Raw genomic sequence first — 23,927 nt, 5'->3', positions numbered from 1 at the left:
GAAGTGGGCTGCTAACTGTAAGACCGGAAGTGCCAATCTACTGGCAACTCTAGGAGAGAAAGACGAGGCTACTGTAAAGATTCCCAACCTCGGAAATCCTATACAGGGACACCATGAATCAGAACCGATTTCACAGCACACACCCAACCTTAGAAACCCTATACAGGGTCACCACGAGTCAGAACCAATTTCACAGCACACACCCACCACCACTAACAACAACAACAACAACCGCCCAGAGCAACCAAACCAGAAAAAGAAGTAAAGAGTATCCAAATTAGAAAAGAAATAAAATTATCTCAATTCTCAGATGACATTATCTTATACAGAGAAAAAATCCCTAAGAGTCCACAAGAAAACTTCTAGACCTAATATAAGAATTTAGCAAAGTTACAAGGTACAGGATCAACAGACAAAAATAAATTGGGTTTCTATATACCATCAATTAGAAATCCGAAAGGAAATTAGTGAAACAATTCCATTTTCAATCGCATGTAAGAGAATAAAATGCATAGGAATAAACTTAAGCAGGGGTGTGAAGGACTTCTACAGTGAAAACTATAAAATGCTACTCTACATATTAGAGAAGACAAACAAGTGGAAGGATATCCCATGTTCATGGAGTAGAAGACTTAATATTGTTAAGATGTCATTACTACCCAAAGCAGTATGTGCTGGTGGTGGTGATTATGTGCTGAGGACTCAGTTCCAACTCATAGCTACCCTGTACAGGGTTTCTGAGGCTGTAAATCTTTACGGGAGCAGAGAGTCTCGTGTTTTTCCAGCCGAACAGCTGGTAGTTTTGAACTGCTGGCCTTGAGGTTAACAGCCCGACATGTAATCACTATGCTATATAGATTCAATGCAACCCTGAGCGGAATTCCAACAGTTTTTTCACAGAAGTGGAAAAGCGATCCTCAATATATATATGAAAGGCTAAGAGGTCACAAATACTGTACAGCAGTATTCAAAGAGAAGAACAAAGTAGGAAGACTCACACTTCCTGTTTGTAAAACATACTCTGTAGCTACAGTGATCAAACCAGCCTGGTACTGGTATAACAATAGACCCATAGACCAACTCAATAGTATTGAGAGTTCATAGTTGACATCTATGGTCAACTGAAATTTGTTAAGGATGCTAAGTCCATTTGATGGGGAAAGAAGAGTCTCTTCATTAAATGGGAAAATTGGATTTCCACACGCAGAAGAATGAAACAGGATCCAGGTCTCACACTATACATAAAAACAAACTCAAGATGGATTAAGGACCTAAATATACAAATTAAAATAGTGAAATTCTCTGAAAAACAAGCAGAGGCAATACTATCAGAGTTAGCTTTCAGTTGTGGAGTATCCAGTATAAAAACACAAACAGCAAAAGACAAAATAAATAAATGGGGCCTCATGAAAATTAAAAATTTATTTTCGTCAAAAGACTACCAAAAAATGAAACAGCTGTCAACTGGAAGAATATCATCAGAAACCATCTATCTGACAAGAATCTAATGACCAAAACATAGGTACAACTTCACAGCCTGATACGCCAGTCACAAAATGGACAAAGGATCTGAATAGACACTTTGACAAAGAGGCCATCCAGATGGCTACAAACACAAGAAAAGATGGTCAGCATCATTAGCCATCAGAGACAAAGACCAGAAACACAGTGCGGTACCACTGCATGCACACTAGGATACGTAAGATTTTAAAAAGACAACAGAAAATAACAAATGTGGTAGAGAAATTGTAACCCTTATTCATTGCTGGTGAAAATCAAACTGGTACATCTGTTGTGGTAAACATTGTGGCCGTTCCTCAGAAATCTAAAAGTAGAGCTAGCATTGTGGTTCGTGCCGTCCAGGGACCCTGTACAGAGTTTCCGAGAACCAGCTGGTGGGTTTGAACTGCCTGCCTTGTAGTTCATGGTCCATTGCTTATCCTACAGCACCACACCAGGAGTCTAGAACTACATAGAAATGCCATGTTGTTGTTGTTGAGTGCCATCGAATCGGTTCCATCCCACAGCGACCCTGTATAATGATGAGCTTGACCTTGACCTTGTATAGTGGTGAGCTTGACCGTTGACCTTGCAGTTTAAACCAACTTTGCATTCCAATGCATTAGCCAGCAGTACCACACCAGGATTCCCATTTGACCCAGTAATTCCACTTCTATGTATGTTCTAAAAGACTTAAAAGCAGGGACTCAAAAACATGTATACTCCAGTGTGTAGCACTCTTCACAATAGACAAAAGGTGGAAGCAACTGAAATGCCCATCAACAAATGCTTGGGTAAAGTGTGACACATGTATACAGTGGGTTAGTATTCAGTGTTAGGAGAAATGAAGTTTTAAAACATGCTACAGTATGGGTATAGTTTGAAGACATTATGCTGAACAAAATAAGTCAATCACAAAAGGATAAATATTTTTTGGTGTCAGGAGGGTGCGTCAAAAAGTTTGTGGGAAAAAATGAAAAGATAATAGAATTTTTCATGAACATTTTTTGGAGGTGGGGAGTAAAGTTAGCCTTCATTGGTGAGCAGGGATTGGGGTGGAGGGGCCCTAATCCAGCAGACCCACACTGCTCCCCAGATGCCCTGCTTAAGGGTGAGGCGCAGACAGCGGGACTGGAAGTTGGCACATCAGGAACCTGGGCTCCTCTGGGAAGTGAGGGGACTAGACCCAACCAGCCCATCTTCTACCCATGGAGACTCCAGGCAGATAGCCTTTAATGAAACTGACAAGCACAGGATTCCAGAACTTTTTGAAGCACACTTGTTTATAAAAAAGACAAATGTATGGAGACTAAATTTTACTAGTTGTTACCCAGAATGGAGGAGTCCTGGTGTGATGCTGTGGGATGAAGCACTGGACCGCAGTGTCGATGTGAACCTCAAGGTCAGCAGTTCAAGCTCACCAGCTGCTCCTTGGAAACAGTATCCAGGGTTGCTATGAGTCGGAACCAGTTCAACGGCGCTTAACAACCACCACCCAGGATGGAAGGGAGGGAAAATCACATGACTGAGGGTGGGATTGCACAGCCTAGGATGTCTCATTGCCATCAGGAAGTTGTACACCTGTAAAACATTAATTGACTAAAGTTGCGTGGTGGATATATTTACAATACTGACCAAAACAAGAAAGTAGCTTTGTACAACTAAACCCTTCATGGGTTTTGGTTCTTTAATTTGGAAGTTTTTGTTTCTTTGGTTAGTTGCAGTCCAGTTGGTTCCAATTCCTAGCAAAACAGAATGAAACAATGTGTCACTCCTTCTCCTTGAGGGTCTTGTTTTCCGCTGACCCTCCATTTGACCAGGAGGAACTGGTCCTTCCTGGTGATATGTCCAAAGTCTCGCCATTCCTGCTTCTAAGAAGCATTGTGGCTGTACTTCTCCCAAGGCAGATGTGTTCATTCTACTTGTCATGTGTTGGGTATTCAATATCCTTCACCAGTACTGTAATTTAAAATGCATTTAGTTTTCTTTGGTCATCTTCCTTCGTCTTCCACCTTTCACATTCGTGTGTTGTTGTTGCTTGTTGTTAAGTGCTGTCAAGTCGGTTCTGCCTCATAGCAGCCCTGTGTAGTGTTTCCAAGGAGCACTTGGTAGGTTTGAACTGCCAACCTGTGGTTCACAGTCCAGTGCTGATCCTACAGCAAGGGGTTGGAAATACCATGGTTTGAGTCAGGCACACCTGAGTCCTCAAAGGTGACATCTTCGGTTGTTACAGCAGATTTGCCATGTGCAATACGTCTGCAGGGTCTTGAAAGGACATGGGACATCCCACTGAATATATGAAGGTTGATAAGCCACCTTTGACTGACTCATGCCTCTCAAACTCGCCATTGAACAGGCAGATTGCAGAGCCTTCCCGACGTCACAGAAACTCCTGTGGGGTGTCACTGCTCTGCACTTTCCTCCTTAGTGCTGCTCTGCACAGGACTCCCCTCACTGTCTTTGTGAAAACCACATTCCAGTACCGTTTCCTGTCAGTTTAAAATCAGTTCATCCCTCCTCTGTATTCCAGTAGCTTATCAGTATTTTTTTTAATGGCATTTATCCCATTTCCCTTATACCATTGTGAAATGGTTCTGTACTGTCTCCACTCTTAGATCATAACACTGTGTAGAGATTGAAATATGATTGGACTCACCCCTAGCAGCTTACCTCCCCCAGTCAAATGATTATGCAACAAGTATTGAAAGAGTATTGTACACTATCCTGCCTTATTAAACAGAATAACTTCAACTCTTATTTTCAGTCATAGTTTATCATTTAATTGGAAATCGATGACTAATCCAAAATGGTCCCTTTAAGGAACTGCTAAGGAGCATAGGATTGTTGGCCCATGCATAGAATGGTCCCTAGATCATGCCTGTTGTCCCTAGATCATGACTGTTGGTGTGAAGTGCTGTCAAGTTGGTTCCGACTCATAGTGACCCTGAATTAGGGTTTCTGAGGAGCAGCTGATATGTTTGAACTGCCAGCCTTGCTGTTCAAACCGACTTTGAGGTTTAGTGCGTAGCCTATGGCTCCACACCAGGACTCCAGATCATGACTAAATGGCTAGAGTTTTAATTTCTTGTTTGATTTTTGTCATCTGCTGCTTTCCTGATTGGCTGCTTGTCTTAGTTAAGGAAGGCAACAGACTAACAACATGAAAGCATGGTGTTCTGATTTTATTGTTGACTCAACTAATGCATTGAGGCGTAATGGGAAACAGACAATTAAATCTGTGGTAAGGAGTTCTCTGTAAGTAAAGCAGGTGCATTTTGCAACATTTTTCTCTTGGAATTGTTCTTCTGTTTTCTGCTCATGTTCCATACAAGTGAGGATATTGTGCCAAAGAATTATTACTAGGTATTTATGGATATATAAAAAAATTAATTAGGAGAGTAAGATGGTGGTGGTGGTATGCTGTGGAGTCAGTTCCGACTCATAGTGACCCTACACAGGGTCTCTGAGGCTATAAATCTTTATGGGAGCAGAAAGCCTCATCTTTCTCCCCGGGAACTGCTGATAGTTTCCAACTGCTGACCTTGAGATAGATTAGCAGCCCAATTCATAACCACTCTGGTAGCGTAGTGGTTACGAATCAGCCTGCAATCTTACGGTCAGCAGTTCGAAACTACCAGCTGTTCCACCGGAGAAAGATGAGGCTTTCTACTCCTGTAAAGATTTACAACCTTGGAACCCCTGTACAGTTACAGGGTCACTATGAGTCAGAACCTACTCCACGGCACATAACAACAATGCTACCAGAGCGCCTTAGGGGAGTGTAAGATGTTTTTGTTGTTAAGTGCCAGCAAGTCTGTTCTGATCCATAGAGACCCTGTATAGGGTTTCCAAGGAGCAGCTGGTGAACTTAAACCACCAACCTTGTAGTTCAGATGGCTTTGCAGTCTGACGCATTAGCCCACAGCACCTCACTCAGCAGGACTCCAGGGGCGTAAAAAGATCCAAATGATACACAGGGGTCGCCAAGACTCAGATTTGATTTTGCGTGAACTGACTTACCTGTTTCTTTTCTTTCTTTCTTTTTTTTTTTTTCAGCTGAGTAAAGTAAAAGACCCTTCTTTCCGACTTCAGTCCATTTTGATGGGCACATCTCCTTTTGAGATGAAATTCTATAATTTGATTTTTCACTGAAACAATTTTACTTAGCGGACTGAGTTTCCTGACCTATGGTTTAAACTTTCATAAACCTCTTATTCAAGGAGCTCACAGCCTGAAGAATGAGTGACCAGTGATCCTACAGGAGTTTTAAAACAAAACGAACCCGAAAGAGATAGCAGAAGAAAACTGCAGATGCTGTGGCTCAGCTGAGCAGTGATTACCGACTGTGAGGGCCAGACCCTTCGGTATCTCCGGAACTGTGTAGTCATTCAACTTCCTGGCGCCTCTAGTAGCCTCTGAGCCTCCCTGGAGCCCTTTTCTTCCAGGTCTCTTACCTCACTGGAAGGCATCTCTGCCCACCCAAGGGTTCACCCCAAAAACCTGACTTGGAGCACGCCTCTACATGTCCCTTGAGATTCTTCCTCACCACTTAGAGCCCCTAGGTGACAAGTTCTGTCACCAAAGCTGTCAGTTCTACCTTTAAAGTACTTCCTTTATCTACAGCACGTTGTCATTGCTGCTGTCACCCTTCATCCCCTTTACTCCACTCAACAGAGCCCTCCCCACCCACTCGACTCACTCCATCATCCTCCATTCATCTCAAGAGTGGTTCTTCCATGCATAGAGACAGTGATTTATTAGTGGTTTCCAGGGACAGGGTGACGGAGGAAGTGGACAGTTACTACTCAAGAGAACTAAAATTCTGTTGATAAAACCAAAGCAAACCCAGTGAGTTAATTCTAGTGAGTTAACTCTTAGTGACCACATAGGTGCGAATCAAAGTGCCCAGGAGGGTTTTTGGGCTGTACTCTTTACTGGAGCAGACCAACCAACCTTTCTTCCAGTCATCTTGTTTTCATAGCTTTGATTGAGATGGAGAGGAGCCCTGGGGACCCAGTGGCTAAACGCTCAGCTGCGAACTGAAAGGTTGGTGGTTGACTTCGCAGGAGAAAAGACCTCATGATCTGCTTCCTCCTGTAAAGAGCACAGCCTTGCTAACGCTATGGGCAGTTCGCGTTTGCCCTGTAGGGTCCCTGTGAGTCGGATTAGACGGCAGTGGGTTTCCATCTTTACAGAAGCAGACTGCCACGTCTCTCTCCCGCTGAGCACCTGAGAGCTTAAACACTCCACCAAGGCTTCTAAGATTCTGTGTAGGGAGATGAGAAACATTTGGCTGAAAGTATGGTGAATGTCACTACGGTCACTAAATTGAACATTTCGAAATGGTGAAAACCGTTTAATTTTTTATGTGCATTTCACTACTGAAAAATGGTTAGAATGGCAGATAGTTTGTTACACTTATTTTACCACGACACCAAAAACAGAGAGCGATCATCATCCAGGTGCTACTGCTTCTTACCTGCAAGGAGTTTCCACGGCCCCTGGTGAGTCCAGAATCCACGGGGTCACAGTCCTACCAGCTGGCCCTGTCTCTCCGCCCTCCCTGTTATGTTCCAGAATGCTCTCCCTCACCCCCACCCTCATCCTGCTGGCCCCGGGTGATTGACACTCAGCCTCTCACTCTGAGTTCACCTCACCTTCTTCCAGAGGGGCTCCCTCCTCAGACCACAGCAGACCCCTTCCTCCTTCATTCTACTTTACTACAGTCTCCATAGACTGTGGACTCTTGGGGATAGGGGATGGGTCTATTTTCTTCACTGTGTCTGCAACATGCTCAGCTGCTAACTGAAAGACTAGAGGTTCAAGTCCACCCAGAAGCACCTTAGAAGAAAGGGCCTGTTGATGTATTTCCATTAAGTCCGCCATTGAAAACCCTGTGGAGCACAGTGCCACTCTGACACACGTGGGAACGCCATGAGTCAGACTCGACACAACATCACCTGGTGTGACTGGTGTTCGAAGCACATAATCCATGGTCAGTAAGTGCTTCTCACTCAGTAAGGGTGACAAGATTTCAGAGGAACCTTCTTGTTGTGTTGTTAGGTGCCATCGAGTTGGTTCCAACACTTAGTGATCATATGCCCAACAGAATGAAACACTGCCCAATCCTATACCATCTTCACAATTCTTGTTACGTTTGAGCCAGTGCGGTGTCAGTCCTTCTTTTGGGGGCGGGGGATCTTTTTTTTCATTGACTTTACCAGCAAGATGCCCTTCTCCAGGAACTGGTCCCTCCTGATAGCATGCCCGAAGTATGTGACATACCAAGTCTCACCATTCTTACTGCTAAGGAGCATTCTAACCTCCTAGGTTAGAATAATCAGAAAAGCCTTCCTGATTCCAGCATCTCAAAGGGGAAATTGGTGACATGATGACCATCTGTGTCTGTGGCTGGGGAGTGAGCAGTTTCTTTTTTATTTAGTGCCGATACCACAGCTGTAATTGATAATCTCCTGTCGTGCTCATTCTCGTTTTTATTAGAAGAATTCAAGAAAATGTTAGGTAACTTTGAAACATAGGGCCATTTTCGTAATCACGACTGCTTCTATCAGGGTTTTTAAGCAGGCTTCAAAATGGAAAACAGGATCATTTCATTGTATCTTCTCCGTGAATGTTGTGGATGTACGTGAATGAAATTTACAGGATTTCTTATAAAAATGTGGCCAAAAGTTTTACTGAGGTGATTTGGCACAGTGGTCAAGACTGAATAAAATATCCAGAAATGTTTATGTGCGTGTGCTAAGCCGTGCTTGGTTGATTGGTTGGTTGATTTTGGAACACTGCTCCATGGAAGCCTTACACTGTCATTACTAAGGAGGCACATGAAGAGGGTAAGGCTTCCTTCCATAGGAGCAGTGTTCTGACCGCAGTAGCTGAGTGAGCTGGAATAAATGCTTACGTTTCTCTGTATAAACAAATACTGGTATCCGACTCATAGGGTTGTTGTGAAGATCAAATGAGGTCATATAAGGTAAGCTTTCAACATGAACACTCAATAAATGTTCAAGAGAAAAAGAGCTTATCTGTCTGCCCCACGTCACCACCTTTTCCATTTGGGGCAAATGAAAACGAGTTGCAAGGTTTGAAGCAGGTAAAGGCACAGGTGACCCGAAGGTTTGCCAGCTGAATCCAGGGTCTGAGGAAATAGGAGGCCCGGTCTGGATGACTCCATTTCTCATCTAGAGAATTGCAGAAGCTGAATTGTGGCGAGCATCTCTCTCTCTACTACTGGGTTACAGTTTTTCTTGTTCATTCAGGTGGAAGCAGGGGTCGTATTGAGCCAGTAGATTGCCTATCTTGGGATCTAAACAGTACAAGTATCCAATCATCAGAATCTCCATGTGCTGCTTTGTATGGCGAGGGATAGCGGCCTGGCAGCGGGTGCATGGCTGCTTGGTGTCATGCCCTCTGTTTCCTGTGCACTGTTCTGTGGTGTGAGGATGGCATACAGCCTATGTGACATTTCTCAGTGGTCATCATGTGTGCTTGATAGAATTACATGTCTCTATGCATAGATACAGCAGCATGGGTGGCACCGTGGTGAAGCACCCATCTGCTAACTGAAAGGTTGGTTGTTCGAACCCACCTAGTGACTCCTCAGGAGAAAGGCGTGGCCGTCTGTTCCCATAAAGACTGCAACATAGGAACCCTCCGGGCATTTCCATGCAGTTCTGCAAGGGCCACAGGAGTCAGCATGGACTAGACAATGCACAACAGCAAGCATAAATGTGGACGTGTTGGCATGTAAACACACACACACACATGTTCTTCCTGTTCCTGCAGCCACCAAACAGGAAGGACAACCAGGCTATGGGGCCTGGATCCAGTGACTTCATGAGATTAGCATGTGTTGACTATTCTGGGGAAAGCTGCAGGTGAGCACCAGTCTGCTCTTTTCCTGCCTCATTGCTCATTGTTCTTTCATTCCAAGCTTCAGATTCAGGCATTTCAGAATCTTTCCTGCCACTTACATTTTTCCATGATAGAGGGATTAGGAAACAGCTTTTGCCTGTTTCCTAATGCACTCCAAACGACAACCTTTAAACACTTCTGATTGCCCCAAAAACAAGAGGGGGGAAATACTCTCTTTTTAGAGTCATATGGAATAAGAAATCTGAAAATTCAGTCATAGAGCCAACGCCATGCTACAAATTTAGAATTATTTGCTTGAAAAGAGAAATCAAATATTGTTTTCAGCTCTCTGCATTGCTAATGCTCCAGCAGCAAAGCGGTGCTTTTGACCTGTGGTCTGTGTGACCCTTTGATGTATCCCACCGTGCACTTTATCACCACTACTTCAAAACCAAAACAGAAATTCTCGTCTTAAACTAAATTTTATAATTAATCTTGCTTCTGTTGTTGGTGAGACTGTACACAGCAGAGCGTGCACCAGTTCTATGTGTACAAGTCTATGACATGACTACGTTCTCCTAGTTGTATCTCCACTGTTGCTAACCAAGAGTCTCTGTTAACCATGTGTCTTGCCACAGACTGATGTACCAAGCCCCTGGCTTGGCAGCATATCATCACAGCACGAGGAGTAACTTTCAATTCTTTCCAACTTTCGATATTAAAAAAAAAAAAAAAAGAAGAAGAAGAAGAATTGATGTGGAGGTATGATCAGCTTAAAGAAACATGCCCCATTTTAGCAGTCTGTTTCCATGGTAACTGAAGCAGCAGCCAACCACAGAGTTAGTCTCGTTCCTGTTGGTTCCCCGGCTGCTGTGGAAAACATCATCTTCCTGACCTCGTGCTGCAGACTAATGCAGGGAACCTCCAGTGTACACCGCTAGAATTTTCTCTTCACCTCCTCCCATTACCACACCTCTGCCATGGAGCCCCTTCCGACCCCAAAAATTCGTACTATACTGGCCACCCAGGGTGCTTAAGTAAAGATGCACTAGATGCTTACTTTGAAATGAAAGGCATCATTTCCCAATGAGTTCCTGTAAAGCCTCACTTTTGTACCAGACACTGATTTGTGCAGATTGGTTGTTGTTGTTGTTGTATGTGTGTGTGTTTTTCAGTGAGCTTGTTACTGTCTCTGTTTTAAACTGAAAACAGTCATACTATAAAAATTCCCAATCAAATGCTGCTGGCTCTTCTCACTGTCTGAGGTTTATTTTGTTTTGTGTGGACGCTGTGTAGCTCTCCTTTTGTTTCAGACAGGAAGTATTGATGGGAGTTGAGTTAATCAGTGCAGACAGTACGCTGTGTGCAGAACAAAATGCCGTTGTATGTTGGGTTTCTCTGCTTTCCCTTTTTTTTTTTAATCGAGTGTAAGAAGAACTGTATTTGTAAGTAGACCTCTGACAATATAACCAAAAGTCTGTGGCAATATTTTATGAACTATGAGGCTACTTAAGTCCTTGTCTCCTTTCTAACAGTGTGAATTTCACAGTAATTGTAAGTGGAGATGAAAAGAAGTTAGCATCCCCACTCTTTCATACGGAGCTCTGGTGGCATAGTGGTTACGAATCAGGCTGTGAACTGCAAGGTCAACAGTTCAAAAGTACCAGCTGTTCCGTGGGAGAAAGATGAGGCGTTCTGCTCCCGGAAAGATTTATAGCCTCGGAAACCCCATGCAGGGTCGCTATGAGTTGGAACCAACTCCACGCCATAACACCACCACCACCACCACTCTTTCATGGGCTTTTTAGTCTTTTGTCCATGGCCTTTCCTTTTTCGTTTTCTTTTCCCATCAAAACAACATAATTAGATGCTGTCTACTCTTCCCACCACCAACACTAATTCAAAAATAACTCCAAATCCCAAATTCACACAATGAAGGGAACACAGCTTCAGTTTCACCCTACAATAATCACGTGTCCAAAGAAAATCCTTCTGGTAATAATTCTTAAATTTGGCCTGGTTTTTCTCTTAGAAAATAGTAACTCAGGTATATGCCTCTAAGCATACCATGCAAAATCAAATAAAACAAACGCTTATTAAAACTTCTGTGTGTACCAAGAACTGTGGAAGGTGCCAGGAATATAAATAAGGATGAGGTTTAGTTGGGGAAATAGAGGCAACAACTAATACCTAGAATTCAATGGGGCAGGGAATGTGGGTAGCTGTTCTTGGAGATATCAAATCATTAGAGGATTAAGTCACCAAAAATGACTACTGGAATTCCATGATACTGGGCAGTCTTAAATTGTTTTTCTGCTAACCTTTAATCTGATATAAAGAGCTTTGGAAAGAACTGCTCAAGGTTCTAAGTGTGTGTCTTGTAGTGTGTTTCTCTGATAAAAATGATACAATTGAGAGCCACTGAGCACCTTGCTCAACACTTTCCTGACTTGATCAGTTACAAACTTGCTCTACTGTCTTCCAACTTAAAGCTCCACATCCTCTAAGCTTTCACCGTCTCTCTTACTGTTCATGGACAACTACTTGAAAGCCTGCCTTCCATTAGCCACATTGACACTGTTCCTTTTCCGTACCCACCTCCGCTGACTTCATCCCATCACTCCATGAAAGTAGCACCTCTGTGTATGAAATAGAAGCTTCCCACCTAGTTGAGATCATGCCCCTTCTAGAAACTTTCATCCACACACCTTCCAGGTTCCTCATACTTCTTAGGTAGCGTCTTCCAGCTTCCTTTTTTGTTAGTTGGATCTTCAACCTAGTCTGACCTGTAAATGGACTTTTAGTTGCTGACTGTCCTCAGAACTCTGTCCTGGGCCTTTTTCTGCCTTCTCCATCTCTGTGTGCTACTTTAGCAAATTCCTGTGTCTCTAGCCAAGACCTACCTACCATCTGAAATCTGGACACATGGGACTCATTGCCTCTTGATTATCTACACTTCTAATTCCAACATGCCCTAATAGCCAAGTGTGCTCTGCATCACAGAAACCCAGGAGCTACTGTTTTGTTTTTCTTTTTAAATCTTTCTCTTTGGAACCCAGCAGCCAGTCCCTCAGTAAGTCCTGTAGATTTTACTTTAAATATCTCTCAACTCTGCACAGCTCTCAGCTGTGTTGGAGTTGAAGAAACCCAAAGGAAAAACAGAGAGTGAGATCCTTTGTCTTACCCTGAACAGAAACATTCTACATATATATGTAAGTTTGTGATTTGTAAGAGAAAGCCAGACCCGAACTCCTGACAAACCATCATAACTGTTGTCTTCTGGCATCAGGAACCAGCTCTGTCATCTAACTAAGTCTTTTTTTTTTTTTAATTTGGCTTTCACAGCCAGAAACTGATTCTCCCAGTTTGTTGTTACTGCTGTTAAGTGCCATCAAATCGGTTCTGACTCAGGGCGACCCTGTATAGGGTTTCCAAAGAGCAGCTGGTAGGTTTGAACTACCAACCTTGTGGTTAGCAGTCCAGTGCTGACCCTACAACGCCACACCAGGAGTCACGGTTTAGGAGACTAGAAGTTCAAATTCACAGCACCAGGTCCCCAGCCAGGGAAGACTCTTCTGTTGGGTCCCAGTTTGGGAGGAAGGCCCAGCAGTTGTTGGCGCTCCCCATGGATCAGGCTTCCCTTGGATCCACGAGGACCCCAGCACAGGGCTGTGCACGCCACTCTGGCTCTTCTCTCTTGGTGGTAGTAGATCCCCCTCCGCATGGATTCTTTTGGTTCATTACTGCTTATTGTTGATGTTGTAAAGCACCATCGAGTCGGTTCCAACTCATTGCAACCCTGGATAGGAGTGGCTGGTGGGTTTGAACTGCCGACCTTGTGGTTGGCAGTTTAGTGCTTACCCCCCTACAGTTGTATACCAAGACTCTGACTGCTTATTAGTATTACCAGACTCTATTTCGTCTTGTTTTGTTGGGGATTTTTGGCATGATATTGTCAGTACCCTCAGAGGATGATGATGTTAAGTGCCGTTGAGTCTGTTCCAATTCCTAGTGACCTCATCCAGGTTTCAACCTACTAGGCTAAAGTTTCCAAGGAGCACCTGGTAGGTTTGGACCACTAGCCTTAAGGTCCACTTTGTTTCTGAATTCAAAATTACCTTAAACCCCAGAGATACAGATTGGGGAAAAGGATATGAACAGGACAGTATAGATTGGTACGACCTTTTTGGATGACAACGTATCCCTAAATTTAAATGCCTGTTCTATTGCTAAGATTTTATATAGATACAGCTACAAAAAAAAAAAAAAAAAAAAAAAAGTTGCCATTGAGTTCATTTGGGCTCATAACATTCCTATAGGCCAGAGTAGAACTACCCTAATGGGGTTTCTAATGCTGTCTTTCTTTACGGAAGCAGGCTGCCGCATCTTTCTCCCTCAAAATGAGCAGCTAGGGTAGGCTTGAACTGCCAGCCTTTTGGTTAGTAGACATCAAGTGTCCCTAAACTAATATATCCATATGGTGGATTCCACTACGAATTCAGTCATTAGTAAAGAGTTTTTTTAAAAAGTCAGTTACCAAACTGCCTGAGTTACATGATCTCACCTCATATATTTCATTTCTTTTGAGTATTTATTAAATATTGCTGGAATATGCATGAAACGTTTCCTGCAGCCATTCTAGTTTGAGGAGACTAGAGGTCTATTGTGGGGAGAACTGATTTTACTTTTCTTTATTGTTGTTGTTGTTGGGCGTCATCAAGTTACTACTGACTTAGAGAGACCCTGTGTACAACAGAACAAAACACTGCCCGGTCCTGGGCCAGCCTCACAATTGTTACCACACTTGAGCCCATTGATGCTACCACTTTGCCAGTCCATCTCACTGAGGGTCTTCCTAATTGTTCTCTGACCTTTTCTTTATGTTGTTGTTGTTAAATGCCATCGAGTCGGTTCCGACCCATAGCGACCCTGTACAGGGTTTCGGAGGCATGTGCCACTATTTTTTAATTTCCCCTCAATCTTCTTTGCAACTTTCAATTTAACAAAAAATGGGGAAATTCTTATAAAGCATAGATCTTTTAATTAGAGGTATTTGTGACTTTCTACGTAACACTATTTGAAAAACATGAGGGGGCTTCAAAAAATTCATGGAAAAATGGAATGAAAAGACAGTGGAATTTTCCCATGAACTCTTTGAAGCTCCTTGGCCATATGAATGTAGCCAAAGTCCAACCACTGTATTCTATTCTCTTAATAACTTAGACGTGTTTGGGAAAATGAACTAGAACCAGGACTTGGTTTTGCTTCAAGGTGGTGGTGGTGATGTGCCATGGAGTCGGTTCCAACTCATAGTGACCCTGCATAGGGTTTCTGAGGCTGTAAATCTGTACAGGAGCAGAAAGCCTCATCTTTCTCCCACAGAGCAGCTGGTAGTTTCAAACTGCTGTCCCTGAGGTTAGCATCCCAATTCATAACCACTACGCTAGCATGTCATTGATTTTAATGTCAACACATGTTGTGGTTAAGCACTATCGAGTTGGTTCCGATTCATAGCAATCCTATATAGGGTTTCCGAAGAGTAACTGGTGGTTTTGATCTGTTGACCTTGTGGTTCACAGTTCAGTGCTTATCTTGCAGCAGCACACCAGAAGTCCAGTCAATGCATGGTCAGTATTATAGTATTCTTTAGTTTGTCATCTTTGCCTTTTCCTTTGTCTCTCTCTGGTTTATCCAACCTTCACAAACTGCTTAGATTTTTTTAACTTCTCATGATTCAGCAGTTTGAAGGTTTTTTGTCTTTCTATTCATTGTCATGTAATTAAATAAATTACATTGGATCCTGTTTTAACTTGCAGGCAGAGCCTTACCTCCCCTCTCCTCCTCAACCCACCCTCCCACGTACCCCGCATCTGAAATCTGTCTCTTTACAAAGAATCGCCAAGACCATGGCTGCCTGCCATTCTCTTTCCCAGAAGGTGTCGTATGGCCCTCGTAAAAACCCAGTGTCATAAATGTACAAATGGAAAAATGCTCACACAGAAAAATATCCACATAAAAAAATTTTCATTTAAAAGATAAGGTTAGGATTCTGGTTAAGGCTAGAGTTTACTACTTTATAATATTTTGAATGTTGGTGTTGAGTGCCTCTGAGTTAGTTCCAACCCACGGTGCCCCTGTATAAGGTTTCCAAGGAGCGGCTGGTGAGCTTGAACTGCTGACCTTGTGGTTCAAACCAACTTTACAGTCCAGTGCATTAACCCACAGCACCACACCAGGAATATGAAAATCTATATGTTTATTTTTCTTATACACATTTATAATTGGGATTTTTGCTGTGCACAGTTTTATATAGAATTTTTATTTAGTGTATGTTTGTCTTGTTTTGTTTTTCCCATAGGACCCTCAGTAATAATACACTTGTGTTGGCCTCGTTAGGGTGCCTTGAAAAACATGGGTACTTTTTCTGTCATCAGTCATGAGGGAATGATTTTAGGATCAGGACTAATACAGTTTTTTAACAAAACTCAAGTAGACATCTTCCCAAGTCATTGAAGCTTTGCATCAAGTTTTTGGGAAGGCTGTACCACATAAAACAACAGCTTTTAGATGGATCAAGCATTTTAAGGGAAATGGGAAGGACCTCCAAAATAAGCAAGAAAGGAAAGACAGTCAGCCTCAACAAATGAAGACACTGTGGCTGAAGTCCACATACTGGTGGAAGAAGACTGTAAGCATTATCACTGATCACTGCTGAACTTGGATTCTCACATGGTTTGGCATTTTAAATTTTAAGCAAACATCTTGGCCACAGCAAGGTTTTGGCCGGATGGGTACCAAAAAGTGTTGCACGAAGATCAGCAAGTTCAAAGAACTGATCTCTTTCCATCAGTCTTTTAAGCAAGGTCAAAGCTGGGGACAATTGTACGGAACAAATCATAACTAAGGATGAGTCTTCAATTTACCAGTGCAATCCAGAGAGCAAGTGCCATCAAAACAGGACCTCTTATAAGGGCATTTACTGGACCAGTCAAATTCAAGACGGAGGCGTCAACTCACAGGTTACGGCGACTTTTTTGGGATTCCAAAGAGGTCATCTTGATAGATTTTCTCAAAGGACATAGGATGACCATTGGGACTTACTATGAAGTTTTTTTTTTTTCCATGAAAAACTGCTTTGGTGAGAAAAAAGCCAGGGGCATTGCACCGAGGACTTTTTTCCCATCACGGTAATGCACTTACTCAATGTTTAAGGTCAGCGAGGGCTGTCCTGTGAGAACTTTATTGGGAAACCTTATCCCACCTTCACTACAGCCATGGTCTTGCCCCTTCAGACTTTTTATTCCCCAAACCTGAAAAATACATAGAAGGAACACGATTTGAGTCCATGCTGTTTTGATATGGAGTAAATTGAAGAGCACAGAATTTTTCAGGGAAGTGTTGTTGTTGTTGTTAGGTGCCATTGAGTCCTTGCTGACTCATAATGACCCTGTGCGTAACAGAACGAAACACTGCCTGGTCTTGCGCCAGCTTCAATCATTACTACACTTGAGTGCATTTGTACTGCTGCTGCGCCAGTCCATCTCGTTGGGGGTCCTCCCCATCTTTGCCAACCCTCCACTTTACCAAGCATGATGTCCTTCTCCAGGTACTGGTCCCTCCTGATAATATGTCCCAAGTATGAGAGATGAAACTTGGCCATCCTGGCTTCTAAGGAGCACTCTGGCTGTACTTCTTACAACACAGATCTGTTGGTACTTTTGACAGTCCATGGTACTTTCAATATTCTCCTCCAACACCAGAACTCAAAAGCATTAATTCTTCTGCCGTTGGCCTTATCCTTATTCATTGTCCAACTTTCACACACATATGAGATTTTTGTAAATACCGTAGTTTAAGTTAGATGCATCTTGGTCCTCAAACCAACATTTTTGAACATTTTAAAGAAATCATGTGTAGCAGACCTCAGAATACTTCTATTGATATAATTTGCATATTATAAAAAGAATATGCATTCTAAATTTTTTAATTAGTTTTTTTATTTGTGGAAATGTAATAGTAAACATGAATGTTAACTCTAAGAGGTGATATTGTAAAAAGTGAATAATGAATTTTTTTTTCTCAAAATGTCTAGTGTAATTTCACCAGGTGATGTTTTGCACACAACGACTTTAGTTGCTTTATGGCCATGCCCTATATAGACCACATAAGGGTATTCTTTCTTCTAGGAATAATATTTGAATTAAAGAAGTAACTGGAATTAATTAACTTTATGCTCTGAAATATCACCACTGCATTATTTATAGTTGGAAAATTGGAAAAACCGTAAGTGCCAAGTAATAGGAGACTAGATAGTAAACTATGGTGTGGCGCTGTAGGGTCAGCACTGGACTGCAGACCACACGCTTGTCAGTTCAAACCTACCAGCTACTTCTCAGCAACCCTCTACAGGGTCACTGTGAATCAGAACAGACGCCACGGCACTTAACAACAAGTGATGTCCGTCCAGCGAAATAATTTATAGCTATTAAAATATTAATGCTTATCATTGTATGTACAATGTCGTATTTGTAGAAATAGAGCATCAAAAATTATTTTTAGAGAAAGAAGAAATACAACAACATGATACGAGTGGTTGTGTCTCAAAGTTTTGTTTTGTGTTTGGACTCAGGCTGGTTAAGAGAGATGTGTTTTGTGAGTGTGCCAATGGCTCTGGTAACTTCATTTCCCTCCAGTAGTGGGGGTCATTGGCTCACCTGTTGTGAATTTTGTCATGTGGAAATACACAGCTGTCATCGATTCCTCAACTTGTGATCGATATTTCTGCATGAAGACAGTAGTGCCAGTTGTATAATGAGATATACTTATTTATATCTGCCCTTCCCCCCTCCCCTTTTCTGAGAAAATCAAACCCACTGAAATTCAACCATCTTAAACCAAAGGACAACTTAGCGCTGGATGTTTGATGATTTTGGTTTCTCCGTTTGCGAAAGAGAAAATCATTCTTTAAAAATGTTTGTAGGTGAGCAATTGTAATACGAATTCTGGTTTCACACTTTCTGAGCAATTGTACCAGTCACTCACTGAGTGTTTGTGAATTCTTTTGTTTCTCCTGAGGATTCGGTGTTGCTATTGTTAAGTGCCATAAAGTCGACTCTGACTCATAGCAACCCTGTATAGGGTTTCCAAGGAGCAGCTAGTGGGTTTGAACTGCCGACCTTGTGGTTCGCAGTCCAGTGCTGATTCTTTTCGTTGTGCATGCATCAATTTGCAAGATGTCTGGAGGCATGGAAGAACCTGGATTTGAGCCCGTTTACTACTAAGAGAGAGGCCAAGTCCCCAGCACAGCTCATCTGCTCAGCTTAGCACCAGGAGGAGGGTGTCCTTGGGCTTCGTTTTCAGACATGAGAGTGACCACTTCAGCAGCAGGACCACCACCAGAAAGCTGTGCTAGACCAGGGTCTAGTCATCAGTGTGTGGCTGCAGAAATGCAAGCTTGTCAACACATCAGCTGGATCCGGTTTTCCCATGATCCTCCAGCCGACCCACCAGTCCGATCATTTGTCTTGAGACCCCCTGCTGTGCGGCAGGCCCAGTGACCTCCCTCCACACAGATGTGAGTGACCACAAAAGTGCAGGAGGAGAGAGAGGGTCTACTGGCCTACTGTGTTTTTACACAGAAAATGCACACCTTCTACTTGGGACAGCTGTGCCCTCTTCCTTCTCAAGTACCACCATATCAGGTGTTTTTGTTTTTGTTTTTCACATGTTGCTGTTTTTTTCCCTTGTTGTTGTTGTTTTTTTCAGTAGCCTTGCATACTTAGGAAATTACCTCCTGGTGAGAGGGGACAGTTAGCTGACAAGTGTAAAAGATGCTCTTTATTTGCATTAAAATAGGGTGCTAGATAAAGGTCCCAGAGGAACTTAGCAAGGGTCTTGATCTGACAACCAGGAAAAGAGCCTGGTCTTTTAGTTTCAGGGCATTTTACCCCTCAAGGTCCTAGCTAAACAAGGCCACATTATGTCCAGCTCCCACTTTCTGATGTTGCATGAAAGCTAGACCACCCACATTGTTAAAGCCTTGTTCATCCTGGGCTGGAACATTCTGTCTTTTAAGGTGTAGGTATCTGTTGTCCTTCATTATGTGTTAGCTTGATGAATCAGAATTACTGAAAGGAAGTTTAGTATTTTTTTAAAGTATGCTCCTGTAAGGTAGTTCTCCAAAGAGCCTTTGTCAAAGCTGTAAGTGACTGGGCCCGTTGGCTCTGAAGCAGTACTGTAACTGTGCTTTTACACTGACTGCAAGGGCAGTATACCCGAGTCTCCTGAATGGGACATTGTGAGGACATTGTGCCTCAGCTGCAGTGGACTGTGCCCCATACTGTCCACCTGTTGGTACAGGTGCAGATCAGCCATCTTAATGGAGCTTCACGTCCTCTGTCATTCCCTAACTCATCAAAGCTCTTGCTAGTGACCCTCCATTCCCACTGCTGCTGCTTTTCCCATGTGTGGATACAGGCAGCCCCCCTCACACCGCAGTAATGAGCATGCCTCGGGGAAGCTGATAGGCCATGCTGCTTTAAATACTTACTGCCTGGTATTCTTGCCTCTTGGGAAAATTACAGAGGCAGTGAGGAGATACAGATTGTAATAGTTATTCTTCAAGCAGCATGTTGCCGTTAAGTGCCATCAAGTCACTTCTGACTCATAGTGACCCCCTGTCTAGGGCTTCCGATGAGCGGCTGTTGGGTTTGAGCCACCAACCTTGTGGTTAGCGGTCCAGTGCGTATTCTACAGTGCCACACCAGGACTCCAAAAATGATGCTGATAAGACCTACCACTTACTGTATGTTGTTGTCAAGTGCTGTCAAGTTGGTTATGACTCTCAAGGAGCAGCTGGTGGGTTTGAACCACCAACTTTGCAGTTGAATCTTGCAGACCACTGCTTATCTCCACACCAGGACTACACTTAAGCAGTATGACGTGAGTCCAGGTTTTTTGTGTTGTCATATAGACATGGAGTCTTGGTGTGCATATAGACTGCAAAGTCAGTTTGAACTGTAAGGTTGGCGGTTCAAGTTCACCAGCTGTTTGTTCCTCAGAAACCTATACAGGGTCACTATGGGTTGGAACTGACTCGATGGCACTTAACAACAATACAGAGATTGAATGGATAAAAATTTGTTTGATTTTTGGTATATTTCTTAAATTGGTGACATCTACTTTGTGTCTTACCCTGTGAGAGCAGATACATTTAGCATGAAAGTATGATTTCGATTCAGAGATGGCATGGCTGACCATTGTGCAGTCAGGACATGATGCCAGGGCCAGGACCCCTGGGCTCTTGTCATCACCATTGGCTTGCAAATCAAGTTACTGCAAATGTATCCAATGTTCAAAGATGCCATTCAGCCAGCAATACAAGTTGTGTTTGATACATTTGTCTCATACTTTTGGTGCTTTTGTGTGTATGTGTCTGTGTGTGTGTGTATCTCTGTGTGTGTGTATGTGTCTGTGTGTGTCTCTGTGTGTATATGTATGTATGTGTGTGTGTCTGTGTGTGTGTGTCTGTGTGTGTGTGTGTCTGTGTGTGGGGGGCGGGGGGGAGGCTGCTACTGCTTTTATTTCCCTTTCTTTTTCTGGCTTTCTCTGAAGACTCACTTGGAAAAAGGAGAGATATACCTGCTAGAGGTTCTTTACAGACAGGGACCGTCACCTTCCAGAAGGATCCACCTATGAACTGAAGAGCTGCTCTGGCTCTTTTCTCCTCTCAGTATTTCTTGTCTTGGGATGCTGCTTCTTGAATGAAACCTTCTTAAACACAGACAGGCGTTAACTTCAACAGTGACAGACGAAAGTTAAGAGTATGTAAGCATGTGGGAGCTGTCAGACCCCTGGATCCTCTCTTTGGTTATTTTGGTCCTACTGAAGTATAGTGGGAACATGTTATCGCCAATTAAGTATCAGTTATCAGGGAAAAATATATGTGAGCACAGTTGATCCAAAGAATCATTTTAATATGAGAAACTTGCTTCTTTTTTTTTTTTTTTTTCATTTGTAGAAATTTTCTTTTGCTTTGTGTAATGTGTCATTTGGTTCCATTTTAGAAGGGGTATAAATGAAGCTGTGTGACGCACAAAAGACCCACACCAACCCCCCTGCGGTGGAGTCGATTCCCACTCATACTGCCCCTGTCTGTAGAGCAGAGTAGAACTGACCTCTAGTTTCCAAGGCTGTCCCGGTTACTGACTCCCACTGCCACGTCGTTTTCTCACGGAGCAGCTGGTGGGTTCAAACTTCAGCCAAACACTTAACCTAACCCATTGTACCACCAGAATTCCTCCCCTCCCACCATCACCTCCAAAAACAACCCTCAAAAACACTTTATTTCTGCATTCAATAAAAGATGACATTCCAATCTAGCAGTATGTAGCCATTATGCAATTTAGACTCTTTGAAGTCTATGGACGTCTCTGCACTGCTTTGCACTCAGCAACAGACAGTGGATGTGAGACCACAGTCTCTGCATCTGAAGGACTCGGCAGAGCTGCCCTCTGAAGTGCTTTAGAGCCAGACTTCCATACCTCAGGGAATTCTCTCTGTTTTCCCTCCCTTAGTACTAGTACTACCTGAAGTTTAAGAAATAGGCAAAAGTAAATTTTTTTCCCATGTTGACTGTCCTTAGGCAGATACTTAATAATGTAACCCTGGTTTTCATCCATAATTAAAAACAAAAATAAAAATGTAAACTTAAAATGGAAGACAATTTAAATCCAGAAAGGATTTTTTTTTTTAAGTTACTTTCGTTTTTAATCAGTAGAAATACACGTTCTATAAAAGGAAGGAAAAAATATTTGAGAAATCTGGGGGAAGGTGTATTATTTTTTTATTAAATGTGACAAACTGGATTTTCACATTTTACGTTGGATACCGTTTGCTACCTATTCTAAAAACGTCCTCTTTTTTTTTTATTAAAATGATACGGTGTCAACTGGTTTGTGGCTTTTTTAGAACTCCTCAAGTGAGATGTGGTCTTGTGTTTGTATAAAGGTTATTAAATTTTCATTCCTAATATACACATTACACAAAGCAATGTGTAACTTTCCTTTGGGCCACTAGTAAGATCTCATAGATTTAATATTCATTGTGCAGTTACCCTTCAGTTAAGCTATTTAAAGTTTGTTACAAATGGAGTTGTTGTTGTTAAGTGCTGTCGAGTCAATTCTGACCCTAGCGACCCAGTATAGGGTTTCCAAGGAGCAAGCATCTGGTGAGCTTGAACAGCCGACTTTGCAGTTCAAACGACCGAGTACATCCCTCCAAATAAGTCAGTGTTTCCTAAAATGCATTGTTTAAAGAAGACTCAAAGTAAAGGATGTCAAGGAATCCCATTTCTATTTCTTCAGAATATTAATGTCTTAATGTGTAAGCCAACAACTTTTACTTACTTGCTGGGTACTATCTGAATATATTTAAATAAGAAAACTTAGTTTTATTTATTAAATTAAGGTTTTTACCTAACTACAGAAAGAAAGAAAAAATACATTGAATAAACTTGAAAGTTCATCAGTCAGGCAGAAACCACAAACTAATTTTCTTCTTACTCATTGGACATTGCCAGGTAATATCCTTCCTGTTCAGTTACGAAACAGAAGATATCTAATAAAGCTCGATTGTGTCTTCTTTGGAATGTCTCAAGTCGCCTATTCACACTAACCCTGCCATTTCCCTTCACAGTGCTCCAGCTGAGGCTGCAACAAAGGAGGACAAGAGAGCAACTCGTGGACCAGGGCATCATGCCACGTAAGATCTGCAGTGTCCTTCTCTCTAACGGGACCTGACAAGACAGGCATTCCATGGGGAGCCTGGGTTCACTCTGCTCTCAATTGTGCCTAAGTAACCAACATACAAGACAAAATCAGGCATCAACATTGCCAACCTAAGAGAATCATTTAGAATACATACGTTGATATGTATATATTTTTAATGCCACTTAAAAGATGCACTTGAATTTTATATTCTACAAAGTACATCTTTACAGTTCTGTAATCGGGCTAACGTCAGTTTTTATATCAGGTACCAACATGTTCTTTAGTTTTAAAATAACTGAAGCAGCCACTGTACATAATGGTTCCGAGATTACCAAGACTTGCAGTAACATGATCAAATGAATTCACAACCTTGTGCTATTTTAACTTACTGATTCAGAATAACACCTTTGGTGCTATGTTGTTGTCAGTTTCCATTGAGTCAGTCCAACTCAGAGAGACCCTGTGTACAACAGAGCAAGCTCTGCCCAGTCCTGCACCATCCTCACAGTCTTCGTTAGGTTGGAACCCATAGAGGCAGCCACTCTGCCAAGCAATAGTATGGAGGGTCTTCCTCTTTCTCACTGACCCTCTGCTTTACCAATTATGATGTCCTTCTCCATGGACTGGTCCCTTTTGATAAAAGATCTAGATTACGTGAGATGAAGTCTCCCCATCCGTGCTTCTAAGGAACCTTCTCACTCTACGTCCAAGGCAAATTTCTTTACTCTTAATGGCAGTCCACAATACATTCCATATTCTCCACCAGCCCTATAATCCAAACACATC

General features: G+C 42.5%; 1 protein-coding gene across 1 annotated transcript in view; it reads left to right on the top strand.

Moving 5' to 3' along the window:
* The window catches only part of MKL2 (MKL/myocardin-like 2), a 140,606-nt gene that overhangs the window by 62,569 nt on the left and 54,110 nt on the right, over positions 1 to 23,927 (top strand). Inside the window, exon 2 of the mRNA XM_006867201.1 lies at positions 23,068 to 23,133. Within this exon, the coding sequence (XP_006867263.1) occupies positions 23,068 to 23,133 (66 nt within the window). The remainder of the gene's footprint in view (positions 1 to 23,067; positions 23,134 to 23,927) is intronic.

This window comes from Chrysochloris asiatica, unplaced genomic scaffold, assembly GCF_000296735.1.
Source record: "Chrysochloris asiatica unplaced genomic scaffold, ChrAsi1.0 scaffold00102, whole genome shotgun sequence".
NCBI classification, from domain to species: Eukaryota; Metazoa; Chordata; class Mammalia; order Afrosoricida; family Chrysochloridae; genus Chrysochloris; species Chrysochloris asiatica.
Note: the sequence above shows the minus strand (reverse complement) of the source record. Positions and strands in the feature narration are given on the sequence as shown.